Source organism: Marmota flaviventris, chromosome 10 (genome assembly GCF_047511675.1).
Source record: "Marmota flaviventris isolate mMarFla1 chromosome 10, mMarFla1.hap1, whole genome shotgun sequence".
In the NCBI taxonomy this organism is placed as follows: domain Eukaryota; kingdom Metazoa; phylum Chordata; class Mammalia; order Rodentia; family Sciuridae; genus Marmota; species Marmota flaviventris.
In genome coordinates this window covers 34980149-34998599 of record NC_092507.1, presented here as the reverse complement: position 1 = coordinate 34998599, position 18451 = coordinate 34980149, and the positions used below count along the sequence as shown (strand labels likewise).

The 18451-nt window shown below is 37.1% G+C and overlaps 1 protein-coding gene across 6 annotated transcripts in view; it reads left to right on the top strand.

Moving 5' to 3' along the window:
* Positions 1 to 18451, top strand: part of Tesk2 (testis associated actin remodelling kinase 2) — a 144435-nt gene that overhangs the window by 90863 nt on the left and 35121 nt on the right. For all 6 annotated transcript variants that reach the window (XM_071617785.1, XM_027937590.2, XM_071617784.1 and 3 more), the window contains exon 4: positions 13814 to 13862. In XM_071617785.1, coding sequence (XP_071473886.1) covers positions 13814 to 13862 — 49 coding nt within the window. The remainder of the gene's footprint in view (positions 1 to 13813; positions 13863 to 18451) is intronic.

Genomic DNA, 18451 nt, shown 5'->3' with positions numbered 1-18451 from the left:
ATCTTTATTTGGAGTAAAATGCAAAGCAGTTAATTTTAGTGCCACATGTTAAGGCATTAGTGGAGTCTGATGCAGTATGTTGTACGTTTCTTTCTTCTAAAATTGTAGGAGGACATGGAATAAAAATATATCAAAACTTCTGGAAGAACACCTTTTTTAAAAAAAAGCCAGTCTATGGGGCTATGATTGTGGCTCAGTGGCAGAGCGCTTGCCTAGCATGTGTGAGGCACTGGGTTTGATTCTTAGCACTGCATATCAATAAATAAAATAAAGATCCATTGACAACTAAAACAATAAAATTTTTTTTTTTTAAAAAAGCCAGTCTAAATAGGTTTCAGTGTTTTAGATATAGGCCTTTTGGAAAGCATTTTAGTATCAAAATTATGCCACATTTTAATATTCTATTGTAGGATTATTTCAAGTCCCTTAATTGTTACTACCATAGTCTTTAGAGTCAGCCATTTTCTAGAAAGACCAGTACAGGTCAGAAGAACTCCAACATTGTGGATGCTGCTTGTTGCTCAAAGTTGACAGCAGAAGAGCTTATAAAACAAACTAGTTTTATTATTTTATTTTGGTGTTGGGGATTGAACCCAGGGCTTTGGACATGCCAAGCAGATGCTTTACCACCAAGCTGCACCTCAGCTCAACATTTTTTTTTTTTTTTTACCCAGGATTGAACCCAGGAACACTTAACCACTAAACCACATCTCCAGCCCTTTTAAAAATATTTTATCTAAGGACAGGGTCTTGCTAAGTTGCTGAGGTTGGCTTTGAATTTGAAACCCAGCCTTTGGAGCTGCTAGGATTACAGGTGTGTGGCACCACGTCCAGCAACATTTTTTTTAAGTGAACCAAAAATGTAATTATTATTGAACAAATGGTCTTTTTTTTTTTTTTCCTCATTCATTGTCACAGGGCAAAATACAGGCTTCAGAGCCAAACATCCAGATTCTGGTATCCTCTCCAAACTTTATCAAGTCACTTAAATGCTCTGAAACTCATTTTCCTTGATGAGAACATGAAGGTAATTTCTTCTCAGATAATGCATATAAATCACCTAACTCAGATTCCAGGCATGTCAAGATGAGCAATAAGTGGTAATTTTTTAAAATTTATTTTTTTAGTTTTCGGTGGACACAACATCTTTATTTTATTTGTATATGGTGCTGAGGATCGAACCCAGCGCCCTGCGCATGCCAGGAGAACATGCTACCTCTTGAGCCACATCCCCAGCCCAAGTGGTAATTTTTTTGACAGCTTTGACACAGTGGCCATGGAACTCTTCCTTCCAGGTGCTGCTGTTCAGTCTTGAGGAGGTTCAAGTCTAGCAGTAGTAAGTAGCAGTAGTGTCAGTGCTTTTTTTGTTTTTTTTTTTTTTTCAATCAAAACGAGTATAGCTATATGTGTTTTAGACTGCTGTCATACCTCACTCTTCACTTCTCTGTTTAGTTATTAAACTTTTGGGGGAGGGTCAACATTTAAACTTTATATAAGCTTTATATAGAACTGTAAGCTCAATAAATATTTGACTAACTGAATATGAATGCCACGGATGTTATTTTCCTTCTGCTTATTTAGAAAGAGTCAAAGCCCAAAGACTATCTTAGGTCTGTGGTATAACACAGGATAGTAACCCATAATTTTTGATTATGTACCTATTATTAGTTTTCTATGGCTGCCATAACAAATTATCACAAACCTAGCAGCTTAACATAACTCAAATTTATTATCTTGCAGTTCTGTAGGTCAGAGGTCTGAGATGGGTCTCACTGGTGTAAAATCAAGATTTCAGTGGAGTTACATTCTTTTTTAAAGGCTCTTCCCTTTCTCATATGCTACTATTAACTAATAATTAAATATTATTAAAGCCAAATTTCTCTTTTTATATATAAAAAGTAAGTAAAAATTCTCATTTTCCCCCATATCACAATAGATATTCTTCCTCATTCTCCATGTTGGAGACTGCTTGCCAGTAGTTGAGGTTTTATGGGACAGACCTCAAAATGACACTTTACCTATATAACGCTGCCTGGAACTTACTGTTATGGTCTAAATCAGCTGTAATGAAGATTGGGAAATACAGTGTTCAGAAATATAGAAGGAAGGGCTGGGATTGTGGCTCAGCGGTAGAGTGCTCACCTAGCTCGGGCGGGACCCGGGTTCGATTCTCGGCACCACATAAAAATAAAGGCATTGTGCTGTGTCCATCTACACCTAAAAAATAAATATTAAAAAAAAGAAAGAAATATAGAAGGAAAAGGAAAGCATTTTTTTAAGCAAGTAGACATTCTCTTCCAACACAGGATCCCTGCCCTCAAGAATCTTCTAATTGGGGCTGGGATGTGGCTCAAGCTGTATTGCGCTCGCCTGGCGTGCGTGCGGCCCGGGTTCGATCCTCAGCACCACATACAAACAAAGATGTTGTGTCCACCGAAAACTAATAAATAAGTATTAAAAAAAAAAATTTAAAAAAAAAAAAGAATCTTCTAATTTAGTGAAAGAGCTAGGTGTAGATAAAAACTGATGTAGAAGGCAAGCCTGATAATAGTACAATATCAGTTTCAAAATACTTACATAAATGTATAGGGAAGAGAAAATTAATTTTGATTGGAAATATCAGAGAAATGTTTAAAATTATATCTCTGAATCAGAGGTTATTATAATCGGCTTCAAAAGGCAATTTTGGTAATTTAATGACTTGAGGTGTGACCTTCCCTGGCAAACTAAATGATGTATAACTGTTTATTATTATTTGGAGATGTTCTTGAGCTGAGTTTTTAAGGATTGGTAGAGCTTTGAGATAAAGACTCATTCTAGAAATAATATGAAAGCATTCAGAACATGTTTAGGAGTGGCAGGTTGTATGACTAAATCATGGAGAATGCAAGTGGATCTAATAAAAGGCAAGAGAGGTTAGGGTCAGATAATTCAGACCTTTGAATAAAATGCTAAGGAATTTGAACTTTAATCAGGAACATACAGATCTGCCATAAAAGGTTTTGGAGTAGCCCTTAGGGAAAGACTGTGCCTTAGTCATCTTTATATCCTTTTACAACCATATGGAAACGTAATGTCACATGATTAAGAGCACAGACTCTGCAATCCACAGTCTGAGTTTGATTCCTCGTTTTTCCTGCTATTGGCAATGTGATTTGGTCAAGTTACTTAATTTCTCTGTCCCCCATTTCTTTATTGGTATGATTGGCATAATAATCGTAATAACTATTTCATTGGGTTAGTGTGAGAATTGAATGATATAAGACAGTGTAAAGCACTTACAACAATGCCTGAAAAGTATGTGTTAATTAAGAGTTAACTGTTGGGGCTGGGTGCCATGATACACTCCTATAATCTCAGTGACTCAGGAACCTGAGGCAGTAGGATCACAAGTTTGAGACCATCCTCAAGCAATTTAGTGAGACCCTGTCTCAAAAAATAAAAAGGGTTTAGTGGTAGAGTACTTTCCTAGCATGTACAAGTCCCTATGTTCAATCCCCAGTACCTGCCTGGCACATATTACATACTCAGAAATTTTTTAAAATATTTTTTAATTATACATGAACACAATCTTTGTTTTGTTTATTCATTTTTATGTGGTGCTGAGGATCAAACCCAGTGCCTCACACTTGCAAGGCAAGTATTCTGCCACTAAGCCATAACCCCAGCCCATATACTCAGAAATTTTTAAGTGATCAGAGTTATTTTAAATTTGCCCAGACTGTACTGTTATATGCCAAGCAAGAGAATGATATCTTGATGTTAAGAGACTATTGTCTATCCAGGTGTGATGGATCACACCTGTAATCCCAGCAACTCAGGAGGTTGAGGCAGGAGGCTTGCAGGTTCACAGCCAGTCTCAGCAATTTAGCAAACCCTCAACTTAGTGAGACGCTATCTCAAAATAAAAAAAAAGGAGCAGGGATGTAGCTCAGTTGTAAAGTACCCCTGGGTTCAATTCCCAGTACTAAAGAATAAATGAAAATGAAAACGAAACTGTGGTCTAGTATAAAAGATATAAGGTATGTGATAAAATATAGAGTTAGGAAATGATGATGCTATAGAAAAATAGCATGGTGTAGATGGAGTACTTTGGTAATTGAGAAGCATGGTGGTTTAGAAATCACTTCCCACAATTGTTTTGTGGGAAGAAAGTATTTCAACTTGGCTTTGAGGATGGGTAGAATCTAACTATGTGGAAATGAGGAGAAGGACATACTACTAGTGGGAACAGCCTGAAAAAGGCAAAGGTTTGGAAAAACATGGTAATCAATAGGGAAAGACTGAGGCAAATTAACTATTTGGCCAAAATCTAGTTTACCAGTAGTATGAGAGCTGAAATTTTCCTATTGATCTTTCTAACTTTAGAGCAGTGATGAGCTGTTTTTTAGACTAGAAAGAACTTTGTAGTTCTGCATATGTGGTCCATGGACAGCATCTACCCGAAAACTTACTAGAAATTCAGACTATTTTTTTTTTCCATATTGGGGATTAAACCTTGGGTTTCTCTACCACTGATTTGCGGCATGGGAATAAGAATCATTGATGTACTTTTTAAAGTCTGTCTTGTACTAAGAAAGATTTAAGAATTCATCCACGACTTAGATTTTGATGTAATTAGCAATGGCAATTTCAGAAACATTTACTGCTGATATTATATTCTTTTCTAGGCACATTATTGCTTCCTTATCAAGGATGAGTAATATTTCCCTTTAAAATATATTTTGTTAGCAACTGGAGTGATTAATTCTGCTCAAACTTTTCTTCCACTATAAAGCTGATGCTTGTCTCAGCTTGCCAGCTGTATGACACCATTTTGAATGTGAATGGTGGTGGGTGTCTGTGTAAGGAATGAGGTAGGAGAGGTCAGGCAGAAAGGTTGCACATAGAAGGAGGGTTGTGTGACAGAACTGTGATAATGTAGTGTGGTCAGTAGGGGATGGGGAAGAATGCAGAAGGAAACCATCATGTGTTGAGAGCCACAGCCGAAGGAAGTTTGCTGGGGCCCCTTTGGCTGTGGCTCTCAACAATCATGTTGTCCTGGTTGCCTGTATGTGTGATATGTGACACCTCTTGTGACGATGGCCCTGGGAGGAAGAGAAGCAAGGGTATATCACACCCAAACCAGATCTTTTCAGCTTCTAGAAAACTCCTGATTTTAGAATGTAGCCATTGCTTTTATAGTGGAACCCTGTTGCCTGTCTTCTTAATAAATATTTGATTAAATCCAATACTTCCTGGCTTTCTAGTATTGTACCTATCTCTAAATGTTCTTTCTTATAAAATATATTTACATTATGAGCTAATTTGGTGATTATTATTTCTTCATTCAGTAAATGCTTTATAAATGTCCTATAAGGAAGGATTGTATATCAGATACTGTATGACAAAACAAGATCTGAACTCTTAAAAATCTTATTTATATTCCAGAATGGGAAAGGAGTCAGAAATGTAAAAAGAAGAGTAACATTTTCTGGTATTTATTATGTTCCAAGAACCCAAGTTATCACATTTCATCTTTTTAAAAAATAGTTTGTAGTTATAAACGGACACAATATCTTTATTTTGTTTATTTGTTTTTTAAAATATTTTTTAGTTGTTGTTGGACCTTTATTTTTTATTTATTCATTTATATGTGGTGCTGAGAATCGAACCCAGTCCCTCATGCCTGCTGGATAAGCACTTTACCACTGAGCTACAATCCCAGCTCTGTTTATTTGTTTTTATGTGGTGCTGAGGATATATGAGGCAAGCACTCTGCTACTGAGCCACAACCTCAGCCCTATCACATTTCATCTTTGCAACAATCTTATGAGTTAGGTAATATTAATATTCCCATTTTGCTTATTAAGAAACAAATATACAGGTCATCTATCAGTAAGGTTAGAACTGGATATAAATCCAGGCAATCTGACTTCAGACCCAGAACTTCTCACTTAATAATAATTAAGTCACTTAATAATAATTAAGTGAGAAGCAGTTGTTCAAAGGAGGGTGAAAAGTGCTAGCAGCACTATGGGAATGAACTAGGAAGGGAGGGGGGAGAGAAAGAGAAGGAATGATGCTGAGGACATCTGGGAATGATGCTGAGGACATCTGGGAGATCCCTTAGTAGAAGATGAAATTTTAGCTGATCTTAGAAGGATGATTTTTTTTAGTCAAATATAATATTCCAAATCAAGGGAAGAGCTTCAGCTAAATTTCCAAGTAATAAGAATCATTCTTGGGACTGGGGATATAGCTCAGTTGGTAGAGTGCTCGCCTTGCGTGCACAAGGCCCTGGGTTCAATCCCCAGCACAACAACAACAACAAAAGAAGAAGAGTCATTCTTGTTTTGCTTTTGTTTTTGGTACCAGGGGATTGAACACAGCTGTGCTTAACCACTCAGCCACATCCCCAGCCCTATTCATTTATTTATTGTATCAGGGATTGAACTCAGGGGCACTTAACCACTGAGTCACAGCCCCAGCCCTATTTTGTATTTTATTTTGAGAAAGGGTCTCACTAAGTTGCTTAGAGCCTTGCTAAATTGCTGAGGCTGCCTTTGAACATGCAATCCTTCTGCCTCAGCCTCCCAAGCTGCTGGAATCACAGGTGTGCACCGCTACAACCGGCAGTAAGAATCATTCTTGCCATTCAATAAATCTTTTCTGAGAGTTTACTAGATACTAAAAATACAGCAATAAATAAAAGTGGATTTTCCACAATGAGGAAAGTTTAAAAAATCAGATATGGCAGATTATAATGTTTGGGAATTAATAAAGGTTTAAAAAATGTAGACAGAGAATGTAACCTATTCCTTTTGTTTTTGGTAGTAGGGATTGAACCCAGAGGTGTTTACCACTGAGATACATCTCTGGCCATTTATTTATTTATTTGGAGACAGGGTCTGTGTTAGTTGCTTCAGGCCTCACTAAATTGCTGAGGCTGGCTTTAAACTTATTATCCTCCTGCCTCAACCTCCTGAATTGCTGGGATTACAGGCATGCAGCACTGTGCCCAGCATAGGATTGTTTTTTGTTTTGTGTTGTTTTGTACTGGGATTGGGACCCAGGAGCACTTAACTACCGAGCCATATCCCCAGTCCCTTTTTATATTTTATTTTGAAACAGGGTCTCACTAAGTTGCTTAGGGCCTTGATAGATTGCTGTGTCTGACCTTGAACTTGTGATCCTGTCTCAGCCTCCTGAGCCACTGGGATTACAGGTGTGTGCTGCCGTGCCTGGCTAGGATTGTTAGTATTTAATAAAATAAAAACCACTAACATTGATTTGAGCCTATACACTTTAATATCCTGCATCTGGAATATACTATTTACTCTTCATAACCCCTTTTAAGATATATTATATGGACTGAAGATATACTCAGTGGTAGAGTGCTTACCTGGTATGCACAAGGCACAAGGCCCTGGGTTCAATCCCCAGCACTGAAAAAAAAAAAAAAATTACGTTCATGTCCATTTTTACAGATGAGGAAAGCATTAGGTAACTGAGTGCAGTGGCACACACTAGTGATCTCAACTGCTTGGTGGTCTGAGTCAGAGGATCACAAATTCAAGACTAACCTGGGCATTTTAATGAAATTTTGTCTCAAAATAAAAAATAAAAAATGCTGGGGATGTAGCTCAGTCTGAAAGACCCTGTGTTTAATCCCTAGTAGTGTGGGGGTGGGGGGGGGAAGGTTACTTGCTTAAATGTCTCTTAGGTGAAAATGGATAGATACCTCTGTTGTAGTACAAAAGTCAGTAAATTTTTTTCTGTAAAGGATTAAATAATAAATATTTTAGTCTTTGCAAGCCATGCGGTCTCTGTCACAATGCCATTATAATATCAGAGCAGCCATAGATAATACTGTGACTTCAGTCCAAACAATTTATAAAAACAGTTAACCAACCCTTGCTAGTGCCCATCACAATATGGAAAGCCTCAGTGAAGGACAAAATATGGCTTATCATATTTTACCTTTACCTCTTATGCTATGGGTGGGATAATGGGACTAGAATTTTTCTAGGCAAGGATATAATTGCCATTTAATCTCAGAAGCATTATAGTTTAACCACATTCTGCATTATACCCATTTATCTTTTATTACAATTACCTTCCAACAGAATAATCCTTAGAATGAAATTTCTGTAAGAGCAGGGACTTGGTTTTATTCATTTTCATGTCCTTAATGCCTTGCACATAGCAGACACTCAATAAACAAATAGTTGTTTGCATTTATTTATTTTTGAGATGAGGTCTTGCTGTGTTGCCCAAGCTGACCTTGAACTCCTGGGCTCAAGAGATTTTACTTTCTCAGCCTCCCATGCAGCTGGGACTACAGATCACTGCACTCTGCTAAATAATTGTTTAATAAATCAGTAGTATATTGCTATAGACACTGTACCTTGTGGCCTTAATCAACTTCAGCATACTAGAGGCAGTCCTTCAGCACTCAGTATTATTTATTTATATTCATTATTTGTTAAATTTTTACCTGTTCCATATTCCACTGATTCACTTTCTTTTGTATTAGGAAGTGAGTTTTATAGTGAAGAAACTGGTAGATGAATATAGTCAAATGTCCCACTTTTACAAAGTTAAGGAATGGGAGTAGGGACAAGGGTTGGGGAATGGAGAAGAGAGTGGATATATAGAAACTAGCTTCTTCCCAGCTACCTATAACCAAATTTGATTCTTGCCTGGATTATTTTTAAGTAATTATGATAATTGCTTACAGTTTTTAAAACTCTTGCTATAGTCTAGTCACTGTGCTATACACTTTGCATTTATTATTTCATTCAGTCTTTATCACAATTTTATGTTGTGGACACTATTATCCCCATTTTATAGAGAGGGAAACTAATGTATGCCTAGTGATGAGTGGAGATGGAATTTGAACCCATGCTAATATCAAAGCCCTTTTAACTACCCTGCTATTTTGCTTACCATGTTTTCCTAAGGCAGAGTAGGTTTCTAGAAATGAGTCGTTGGAACTTGCACCCTATTTTCCTTATTACCTAGTTCTTCCTGAGATTCTTTCCTTCTTCAAGTTCCCAAGGCTCTGGATGAACTTAAAGAAAATCAGCAGTCCAAAAACCACCCATTAGCCAGGTGCAGTGGTGAATGTCTGTAATCCCAGGACTTGGGAGGCTGAGGCAAGAGGATCATGAGTTTAAGGCAGCCTCAACTATTTAGCAAGGCCCTAAGCACCTTAGCAAGACCTTGTCTCTAAATAAAATATAAAAAGGGACTGGGGATGTGGCTCAGTGGTTAAGGGCCCCTGGGTTCAATCCCCAGGACAAAAACAAAAAACAAACCAAAACAAAAACACTCCTTGAGGAAATTCTGGTATTTCCACATTAATTGAAATGTGGTAGCAGCATGTCTTTAAAACTCTGCTGTAATATTGCAGCTTGACCAGATATTCTCCTCACTATTTCTTTTCACTTAGTAATCATTTACTAAGTTTGCATACTGTTTGCTAGGTGCTGTTAAGGGCTGTCACATGAAAGAATATGATACAGACTCTGCCTTCATGGAATTTTATTGTCTTTACCAGCACAATCATTGCTTAGCCTTGCACTCTCACTTGTAGTCAGTCTCTTCCCTTTTCTTTGCCATTCTAAACTTGAACTGACTTGAGACTTGGGTGTTGTTGATGAAACTTCCTTCTTGACAACCCAAACTCCTACTGTTACTGGCTTTATGATGTTTATCTTCTTTATAATAATCATTGAAATCATTGATTCATTGTTTTTATTTAAAATTTATTGATTGAAAAAACTACAAGGGATGGGGCTGGGCTCAGTGGTAGAGCACTTGCCTCACATTTTTAAGGCACTGAGTTCGATCCTCAGCACCACATAAAAATAAAGACACAAAAAGATACTTAATCCATTTATTTTAAAAAAATTTTTTAGTTGTTGATGGACCTTTATTTTATTTATTTGTATGTGGTGCTGAGAATCAAACTCAGTGCCTCACACATGCTAGGCAAGTGCTCTACCACTGAGCCACAACCCCATTGCCCTGTATCCATTAAAAAAAAAATACAATAGAAGTGTGTACAGTTAAAAATGGAAATCAAGGGACTAGGGTTGTGGCTCAGTGGTAGAGCGTTCTCCTAGCATGTGTGAGATGCTAGGTTCGATCCTCAGCACCACATAAATATAAATAAAGGAATTTTGTCCAACTACAACTAAAAATTATTTTTAAAAAATGGAAGTCAATCTTTTCCTCCTTTGCCCAGTACCATTTATTATTAATGCTTCTAGACATTTTCTACTAATATATAAACATGCTTTTTGAATTATGCTGTTTTATAATTTAGTGTTTTATTTATGTTTTGGGGTACTGGGGATTGAACCCAGGGGTGCTTACCACTGAGTTACATTCACAGCCCTTTTTAAAAAATTTTTTTCTTATTTATTTAGAGATAGAATCTCCCTAAGTCGCTTAAGACCTTACTAATTTGCTGAGGCTGCTCTCAAACTTGTGATCCTCCTGCCTCAGCCTTCCAAGTTGCTGGGATTACAGGCATGCACCAATGCTTTCATCTCAGTGTTTTCATTTAACACTATATTTTCAGTATCTTACCATGTCAGTGTAAAAATATTACTTCATTACTGTAATTGGCTATATAGCATTCCATTTTATGAATATACCAATAATACTTAAGCAGGCTTCACGAATATTTAGATTCATATATACTATTGAAGTAGGTGTCCTTGCTTTTAGTCCATCTGGGCTGCTTTAATACAATACTTAAGGCTGGATAATTTATAAGCAATAGAAATTTATTGCTCATAGTTCTGAAGGCTTGAAAGCCCAAGATCAAGGTGCCAACAATTTCGATATCTGATGAGGGCTTTCTGCTTCAAAGTGCCTCATTGCTATATCCTGACATTGTGCAAAGGGCAGTGTCCTTTGGGCTTCTTCTATAGAGGCACTAATACGATTCAGGAGGACAGAATCTTTTTGACCCAATCACCTCCCAAAGACCCTATTTCTTAATATGATCATACTGGGGACTAAGTCTAAATATATGAATTTAGGGATACACAAACATTGAAACCATAACTTTACAACTTGCTCACCCAAGTTGAATATATTTGCAAGATAAATTTCTAGAAGTGGAACTATTGGATTAATTAAACATTTTGTTAGATAATATCAATTACCCTTTGAAAAAGTTGTACCGGGGCTGGGGTTGTGGTTCAGCAGTTATAGAGCTCTCGTCTAATGTGTGCGAGGCACTAGGTTCGATCCTCAGCACCACATAAAAACAAATAAAGGCATTGTGTCCAACTAGAACTAAAAAAAAAAAAAAAAAAAAAAAAAAAAAAGTTGTACCAAGAACGCAACAGTGTAAGTTCCTGTTTCCTCACCTTCTGGTCAATACTAAGCATTATCAGTCATTACCTTTGATAAATTTTTAAACGTGGTATCTCATTTTTTAGTGTTAATTTCTTTATGTGTTCATTCTTTAGTGTTCATTTTTAGTTATGAGTGAATTTGATCACATTTTGATATTAACAGTAATTTTCCTGGAAATTATGTATATATCTTTTGCTTATTTTTCTATTTTTTTATTATACATTTGGAAGAATTTTTTGTAAGTTAAAGAAGTTAGTTCTTTATCATCCACCAAATGTTTTTCCCTCCCAGTTTGTTGTTTATAAATTATAGACTTCAAACTGGGTAATCCAATTTACCTATTTCTTTATTTGGGGAAACTGAATCCCAAATAGATTTATTGAGTTTTTTCTTTTCTAACTTTTTTGAGTGTGTGAGTATGCGTGTATGTATCAGCTAGTAGCAGAGCTGAAACTACATCAAGCTTCCTTACTTCCAGTTTGGTGATTTGTCCATTATACCATGATATCTATAAAGGCTTACTTACTGTCCTCTCTTTTCCCCCATTTTGTGGTGTGTGTGTGTGCGCACTCGCGCGCGCGATGGTGGGAATTGAACCTAGGGATGCTCTACCTCTCTAGCCCCTTCTTTAACTTATTTTGGAACAAGGTCTCCCTAAGTTGCCCAGGCTGGGCTTGAATTTATGATCCTCCTGCTTCAGCCTCCTAAGTAGCTGAGATTATAGGTATGTGTTACCACATCTGATCCACCATTATTGTTTTTTTTATTAGTTGCTCAAGACAATACAATGATCTTGACATATCATACATTTGATTCAAATGGGGTATGAATTCTCATTTTTCCACGTGTACAGATTGCAGGATCACATTGGTTATACAGCCATGTTTATACATACAGCAATACTAGTGTCTGTTGTATTCAGCTGCCCTTCCTATCCCCCCTCCCTTCCCCTATTATTGTTGTTTTTTAAGTTTAAAAAATATTTTTTATTAGAGCTTTTTAGTTATAAAGTTGAAGTATCATAGTAGTTGGGTTTATCCAGACAAATAAATGCATGGAATTCAATTTCAATTCATGATCCCCCTTTTTCCCTTCCTCCTTCCCTCCCTTCCCCCATTCTCCTTCCTCTACTAGACTTTCCTTATGCTCATCTATTTATTTATATTTGATTGGTTCTTTTTACTTACGCATAAAGGTGAAGTTCCCTGTGATGTATTTATATATGCACATAACATGATGAAAGAATTCATTCTGCATTGCCCATTCCTCCACTCTGCCTCTCAATCTCCTATTCCTTTTTTTGGTGCTGGGGATCGAACCCAGGGCCTCACACATTCTATCTTCTACATTATTGATCTTCCTTTTATCTTTATTATATCCTATACTTTCCTCCCCTTTCTTTTCCTTTACCCTAGCATATGAGAGAAAACATTTGGCCTTTGAGTTTCTGATTTTGGCTTATTTCCCTTAGCATCATATTCTCTATTTCCATCCATTTATTGGCAAATGCCATAATTTCATTCTTTTTTTATAGCTGGGTAGAACTCCATTGTGTGTGTATGTGTATCATAGTTTCATTTTTAAAAGATTTTTATTTGGTGCTGAGGATTGAACCTAGTGCCTCACACATACTAGGCAAGTGCTCTATCACTGAGCTACAACTATAGCCCTATACCACAGTTTCTTAATCCATTATATATATATTTACAGGGATCTGGGTTGATTCCATAATTTAGCTATTGTGAATTGTGCTGCTATAAACATTGAAGTGGCTGTATTGCTATAGTATGCCAATTGTACACCTTAGGGGAAAATACCAAGGAATGGGATAATTTGGTCATATGTCCATCATTGTTTTGTGAGTTGTTTTTTTTTTTTTTTAACTACATATTGCTAAAACCAGATGTTTTAATGTTAATGTTTCATGGTAAACTTTGAGTTTTATCAGTCTGGCACTTTAATTAAGATTAAGAGGGGCTGGGGTCGTGGCTCAGCAGTAGAGCGCTCGCCTAGCAAGTGCGAGGTCCTGGGTTCGATCCTCAGCACCACATAAAAATAAATTAAATAAAATAAAGATTAAAAAAAAAAAAAAAGCTTTCGGGCTGGGGATGTGGCTCAAGCGGTAGCACGCTCGCCTGGCATGCGTGCGGCCCGGGTTCGATTGTCAGCACCACATACAAAGAAAGATGTTGTGTCCACCGAAAACTAAAAAATAAATATTAAAAAAAACTCTCTCTCTCTCTGTCTCTCTCTTTAAAAAAAAAAAAAAAAGCTTTCATTAAAAAAAAAAAAAAAAAGATTAAGAAGCTATGGGATTGAATAGGAACCCACAGTGTTTCACAGGTATTGGGTTGTTTCTGATGCATGGGTAACTAACTCTACTAGTTTATCTATATGGAATTTATGTTCATGTTCTTTTCATTTTAGTTTAAAAAATTATTTTATTTTTCAGGTATTTGGGTGTATGTGTACATGAAGGACAGTTGCATGCACTTACAGAGGTAAGACTTTAATACGTGGGTTGAAGTGACTTCTTTGTCTTAATTTCAGCATTTATGGTTGTATAGTAAGTGTTATGTGTGTATGTAAGCAAAATATGTGTGTTTATTTTTATGCAAAAATGGCAGTATTTGCTAGGCATGGTGGCATACTCCTGTAATCCCAGCAATTTAGGAGGCTAAGGCAGGAGGATTGCAAGTTTGAGGTTAGCTTCAGCAATTAAGACCCTGTCTCAAAATAAAAAATAAAAAGTGCTGGTAATATGACTCAGTGGTCAAGCACCTTTTGGTTCAATCCCCAGTGCCAAAAAAAAAAAAAAAGACAATGTTGATAATGCTTTCTTTTATTCCCTTGGGACAATGGTCATATCTCTTTACACCTTTATGTTCCTTCATAGTAGTGGTGAGTACTATGAGAATATGACTATTGAAGTGTTAAATTTGTCCCTGCTCCCTGGATGACTCCCTTCTAAGCTGAGGGATGGAGGCATCACTCAACTATGAACTCTCCTGGCAACAAATTTCAGATCATCTAGGAAATGTTTGGGGTCCTACTCTAGAATTCCACAGTCACTGCTCTGATTTACTAATTGGTTTTATTACTTATTGATATCAGATTACATTTCCATTCTCATTTCGTTTCCAGCCTTTGTTAGAGAAATATGTGATAGTCATTACTTGCCTTCTAAGGGCCACAGAATTCTCTCTAGAGCAAAGGTGTCCCAAAGTCAGGTACCAAGTTATGAGCTTCAGAATATGCTTGAGTTTCTTGGATACACAGATTCCTGGAATCTTCTAGGTTTAATAGGTACATAGGTTCCATGCATAATTTTAAAATTATTTGCATCACTGGGGATTGAACCTGGGATTTCATACATCCTATGTAAGTGCTCTAGTGCTGAGCTATACCCCGCTATTCCTTTTTTTTTTTTTGGTACTGGGGATTGAACCCAGAAGTGCTTTACCATTCAGCTGACCTTGAAATTTTGATCCTCCTGCCTCAGCCTTCTAAGTAGCCTGGATTAAAGGTCTACACCACTGTACTCATCCCCATTTGTTTATTTAAAAGCTCCCCAGATTGATTGATTGATTGATTTTTCTAGTGTTGTGATTTGAACCCAGCACCTGACACCCACTAGGCAAATGTTCTATCACTGAGCTGTATCCCCACACCTCCTGAGATCATTTTAATAAGAATATAGATTTGAGAATATGTTCCAGAATGTTTTCACATTCCTCCTTGAGAAGTTACTACTAAAGTACAGAGTGAAGAATTAGGGAACTTGTTTAACAGAATTTGTAAGAGTTTAATTTCCTGCTGACTTGTTGCCTGGTAATCCTTAGTATAATTTTGAAGGAAAGTCCTATATGCTTCACTCTGTTTCTCTTTTCTGTTACCAAAGGCACTGGAATGCAAAATGGGTATAACTATATCCTGCCTCTTATCTGGAAGGCCAAAAAATGGTGGAATGGTGAGGAAGTTAAGAGCATGGTCTCTGAAGTCTAGATTGATCCCCCTAGGTTTGAATCTCTGTGCTTGTACCTCAGTGTTTTAATCTGTCGAATGCAAGAAGAATAATAGTACATGCTTTATGAAATGTAGAGAAGAGTACCAGAGTTGAACCCTAGAGTATTCGCTTTTAAAGTGTAGGGAGAAGGTTAATACTGAGGAGTGGTTATTGAGGTAGGAAGAAAACCAGAAGAGCATGTTCTTGGGGTGGAAAGAAAGGTGTTTCAAGAGGAGGGAATAATTAATTGTGACAAATGCTGCTGATAAAATGATGACCTCGCAAGGACGCTGTGAGTATGAATTATAAAATGCTTATTTAGCACAGTGCTCGGCACATATAGTAATTGCTTAATACATGTTAACTGTTTTCAACTTTAATTATCAACAGTGACTAGTCCCTCCTCTGAATTCTAAATTGTCAATATTTTTCTATTCTGTTAATGTCATTGAAGTTTTTAAAAGCTTTTTACTGAGTTATGAACAGAAAACACACACATAAGAAAAATATAGCTCACTAATTTTTCCAAAGGAGCACACCTTAATCAGCATTCTATATCAAGATTTTCTGTGTATGTCTTTTCTCAGAAGTGAGTTTATAATTTTTTTGTACCAATGATTGAACCCAGGGGTACTTAACCACTGAGCCACATCCCAGCCCTTTTTTATTTTTTATTTTAAGACAGGATCTCACTAAGTTGCTTAGGGTCTCACTAAGTTGGCTATCTTTGAACGTGTGATCCTATTGTTTCAGTCTCCTGAGATGCTAGGAATAGGTGTGCACAACTGCATCCATTTGGCTAGATTAGACACTTCTACTGGTCACATGCTTACTCATGCATCTGCAGGTCAGCTGATGACCTGCTCTATCCTGGGATTTACTGGAGTAGCTTTGCTCTAGCTATTTCTCTTCTTCCTTCTGGGACCAGTAGTCTAACTTGAATATACTCTTTTAGGGGTGATCCTGGATCAGCAAGAGTATCCAGTCTATTTACATAAATGTGTTCCACAACTCTGTTCATGTTCAAGTGTGCTTGACTAACATCCTGTTAGACAAAGCAAGTCACATGCCTGAGCCCAGGAGTGGGAATTATGCCTTGCCCAAATTAGAAATGTATTCCAGTGGGCTGAAGTTGAAGCTCAGTGTTAGAGTACTTGCGTGGCATGTGTGAGGCCCTAGGTTCGATCCTCAGCACTACATATAAATAAATAAAATAAAAAAGATCCACTAGCAACTAAAAAAATATTTCTTAAAAAAAGAAGTGTATTCCAATGTTACATGTCAAAGGGCATGGATTCAGTAAAGAGTGAAGAATTAAAACTCTTGATGCAATCTCCTGCACTCTAAATATCCCAATGAGCAGATCATTACTAATTTTTCTTTTCTGGTTCAGTTGAGGGTAAAGACTTTCTTTCTCTCTTTCTCTTCTATTTTTTTTTGGGGGGTGGGGGGTGGGGGGGGTGTTAAGGATTGATTCCAGAATGCTTAACCACTGAGCTACATCCCCGGCCCTTTTTATTTTGAAACAGGTCTCAAAATAAAAAGTAGAAAGGGCGGGGGATATAGCTTAGTGGTAGGTAGAGTGTCCCTGGGTTCAATCCCCAGTACTGCAGGGAAAAAAATTACATTGAAATAAAAAATTTGCCAGGCGTGTTGGCACATGCCTGTAATCCCAGCAGCTTGGGGGAGGCTAAGGCAGGGAGATCATTAGTTCAAAGTCAGCCTCGGCAAAACCAAGGTGCTAAGCAACTCAGTGAGATTTAATCGCTGGTATCGCGCCCCCCCCCCCCCCCCCCGAAAAAATTTTTTAAAATTCTGTAGTCCTATATATCATCTGTTTTATAGATGAGAAATCTAAGGCTTAAAGAAATGTATGATTGGATACAGGTTTGTCTGGTTTCAAAGTCTATACCCTTCCCATTGTATGCTATTCTGAATTTATTTTTATATTCAACAGGGCTAAACAACAGGGCTTTGTGTAGCATATGTTGTATTTGTAGAATTAGGTTCTGACTAAGTTTTTATGTATTCTGGATTATTTGAAAAATATGTTTTCTGGTTATTGGGTATATTCGATATAAGTAACAGGAATTAGTTAAGTGGCCTTAAACAACAAAAAACTCATATAAATGAAATTTCAGCACTTTATTAGTTAAAGTGTTGGTTTAATTCAGCAGCAAAATAGATGATTTCTAAAGACCCTACTCTTTACATCTCTATGCTTTGCCTTTACATTATCAACATCATCCTAAAGTTGGCTGTCCTTCATAATAAAAAAGTAGTGACTGAGCTGGGGATAGTAGTAGTGACTCAGTGGTAGACTACTTGCCTAGCATGCACAAGACCCTGGGTTCAGTCTCCAGCAGAAAACAAAAACAAAAACAAACAAAAAAATAACTTGCCACCAATTTGCATGATATCTGTTTTCTGTATCTAAAATGGATGGGGGTTGGAGTAGTCTAAAAGTAGCTGGGCAGGGAGAGGGATGCTTCTAGGCAGATTATGTGCCATCTCATAATATTTTTCTTTTTAAGCTTGTTAAGAAAAGCACAAAGAATGTCCTTACAATCAAGTAGTTTGAGGACCTATTAGTATAGAATGTCTCAGTGGCTAGAAGACTAGATTTGGAGAATGGGTTGGGTAAATAGTTGTGGGATCTCCTGATCAAAGGATACAGCAAATAAATTGGGGGTGGGGGGTACTTTTTGTGTGTGTGGGTTATCTCTTGCCTTTTCTGCCACTGAAAAACTATTTTCCTCCCACTGTGGCAACAAGAACCACTCAACTAATTCTGAAATTGCAGAATATTCCTTTGACCTGCTGAAGTGATACTGTCTTTTTACAGCAAACACCTCATTCAAGCAGATATTTGTTACTGAAGAAATGCTTTTAGTTCATGAGGTAATGAAGTGGATCAGTTCTGTGGACTGCTGCAGAACCCCGCCACACACCTTCTTTCTTTATTGCTTTGGGAATTTCTTGTTTATGTGAGTTGATATGTTTTGCTTCTGAGTTGGTTTTGTTGGACTTATAAGAAGCCTTATATAATCAGACAGCTTTTAATGACAGGAAACTCTCTGGGTT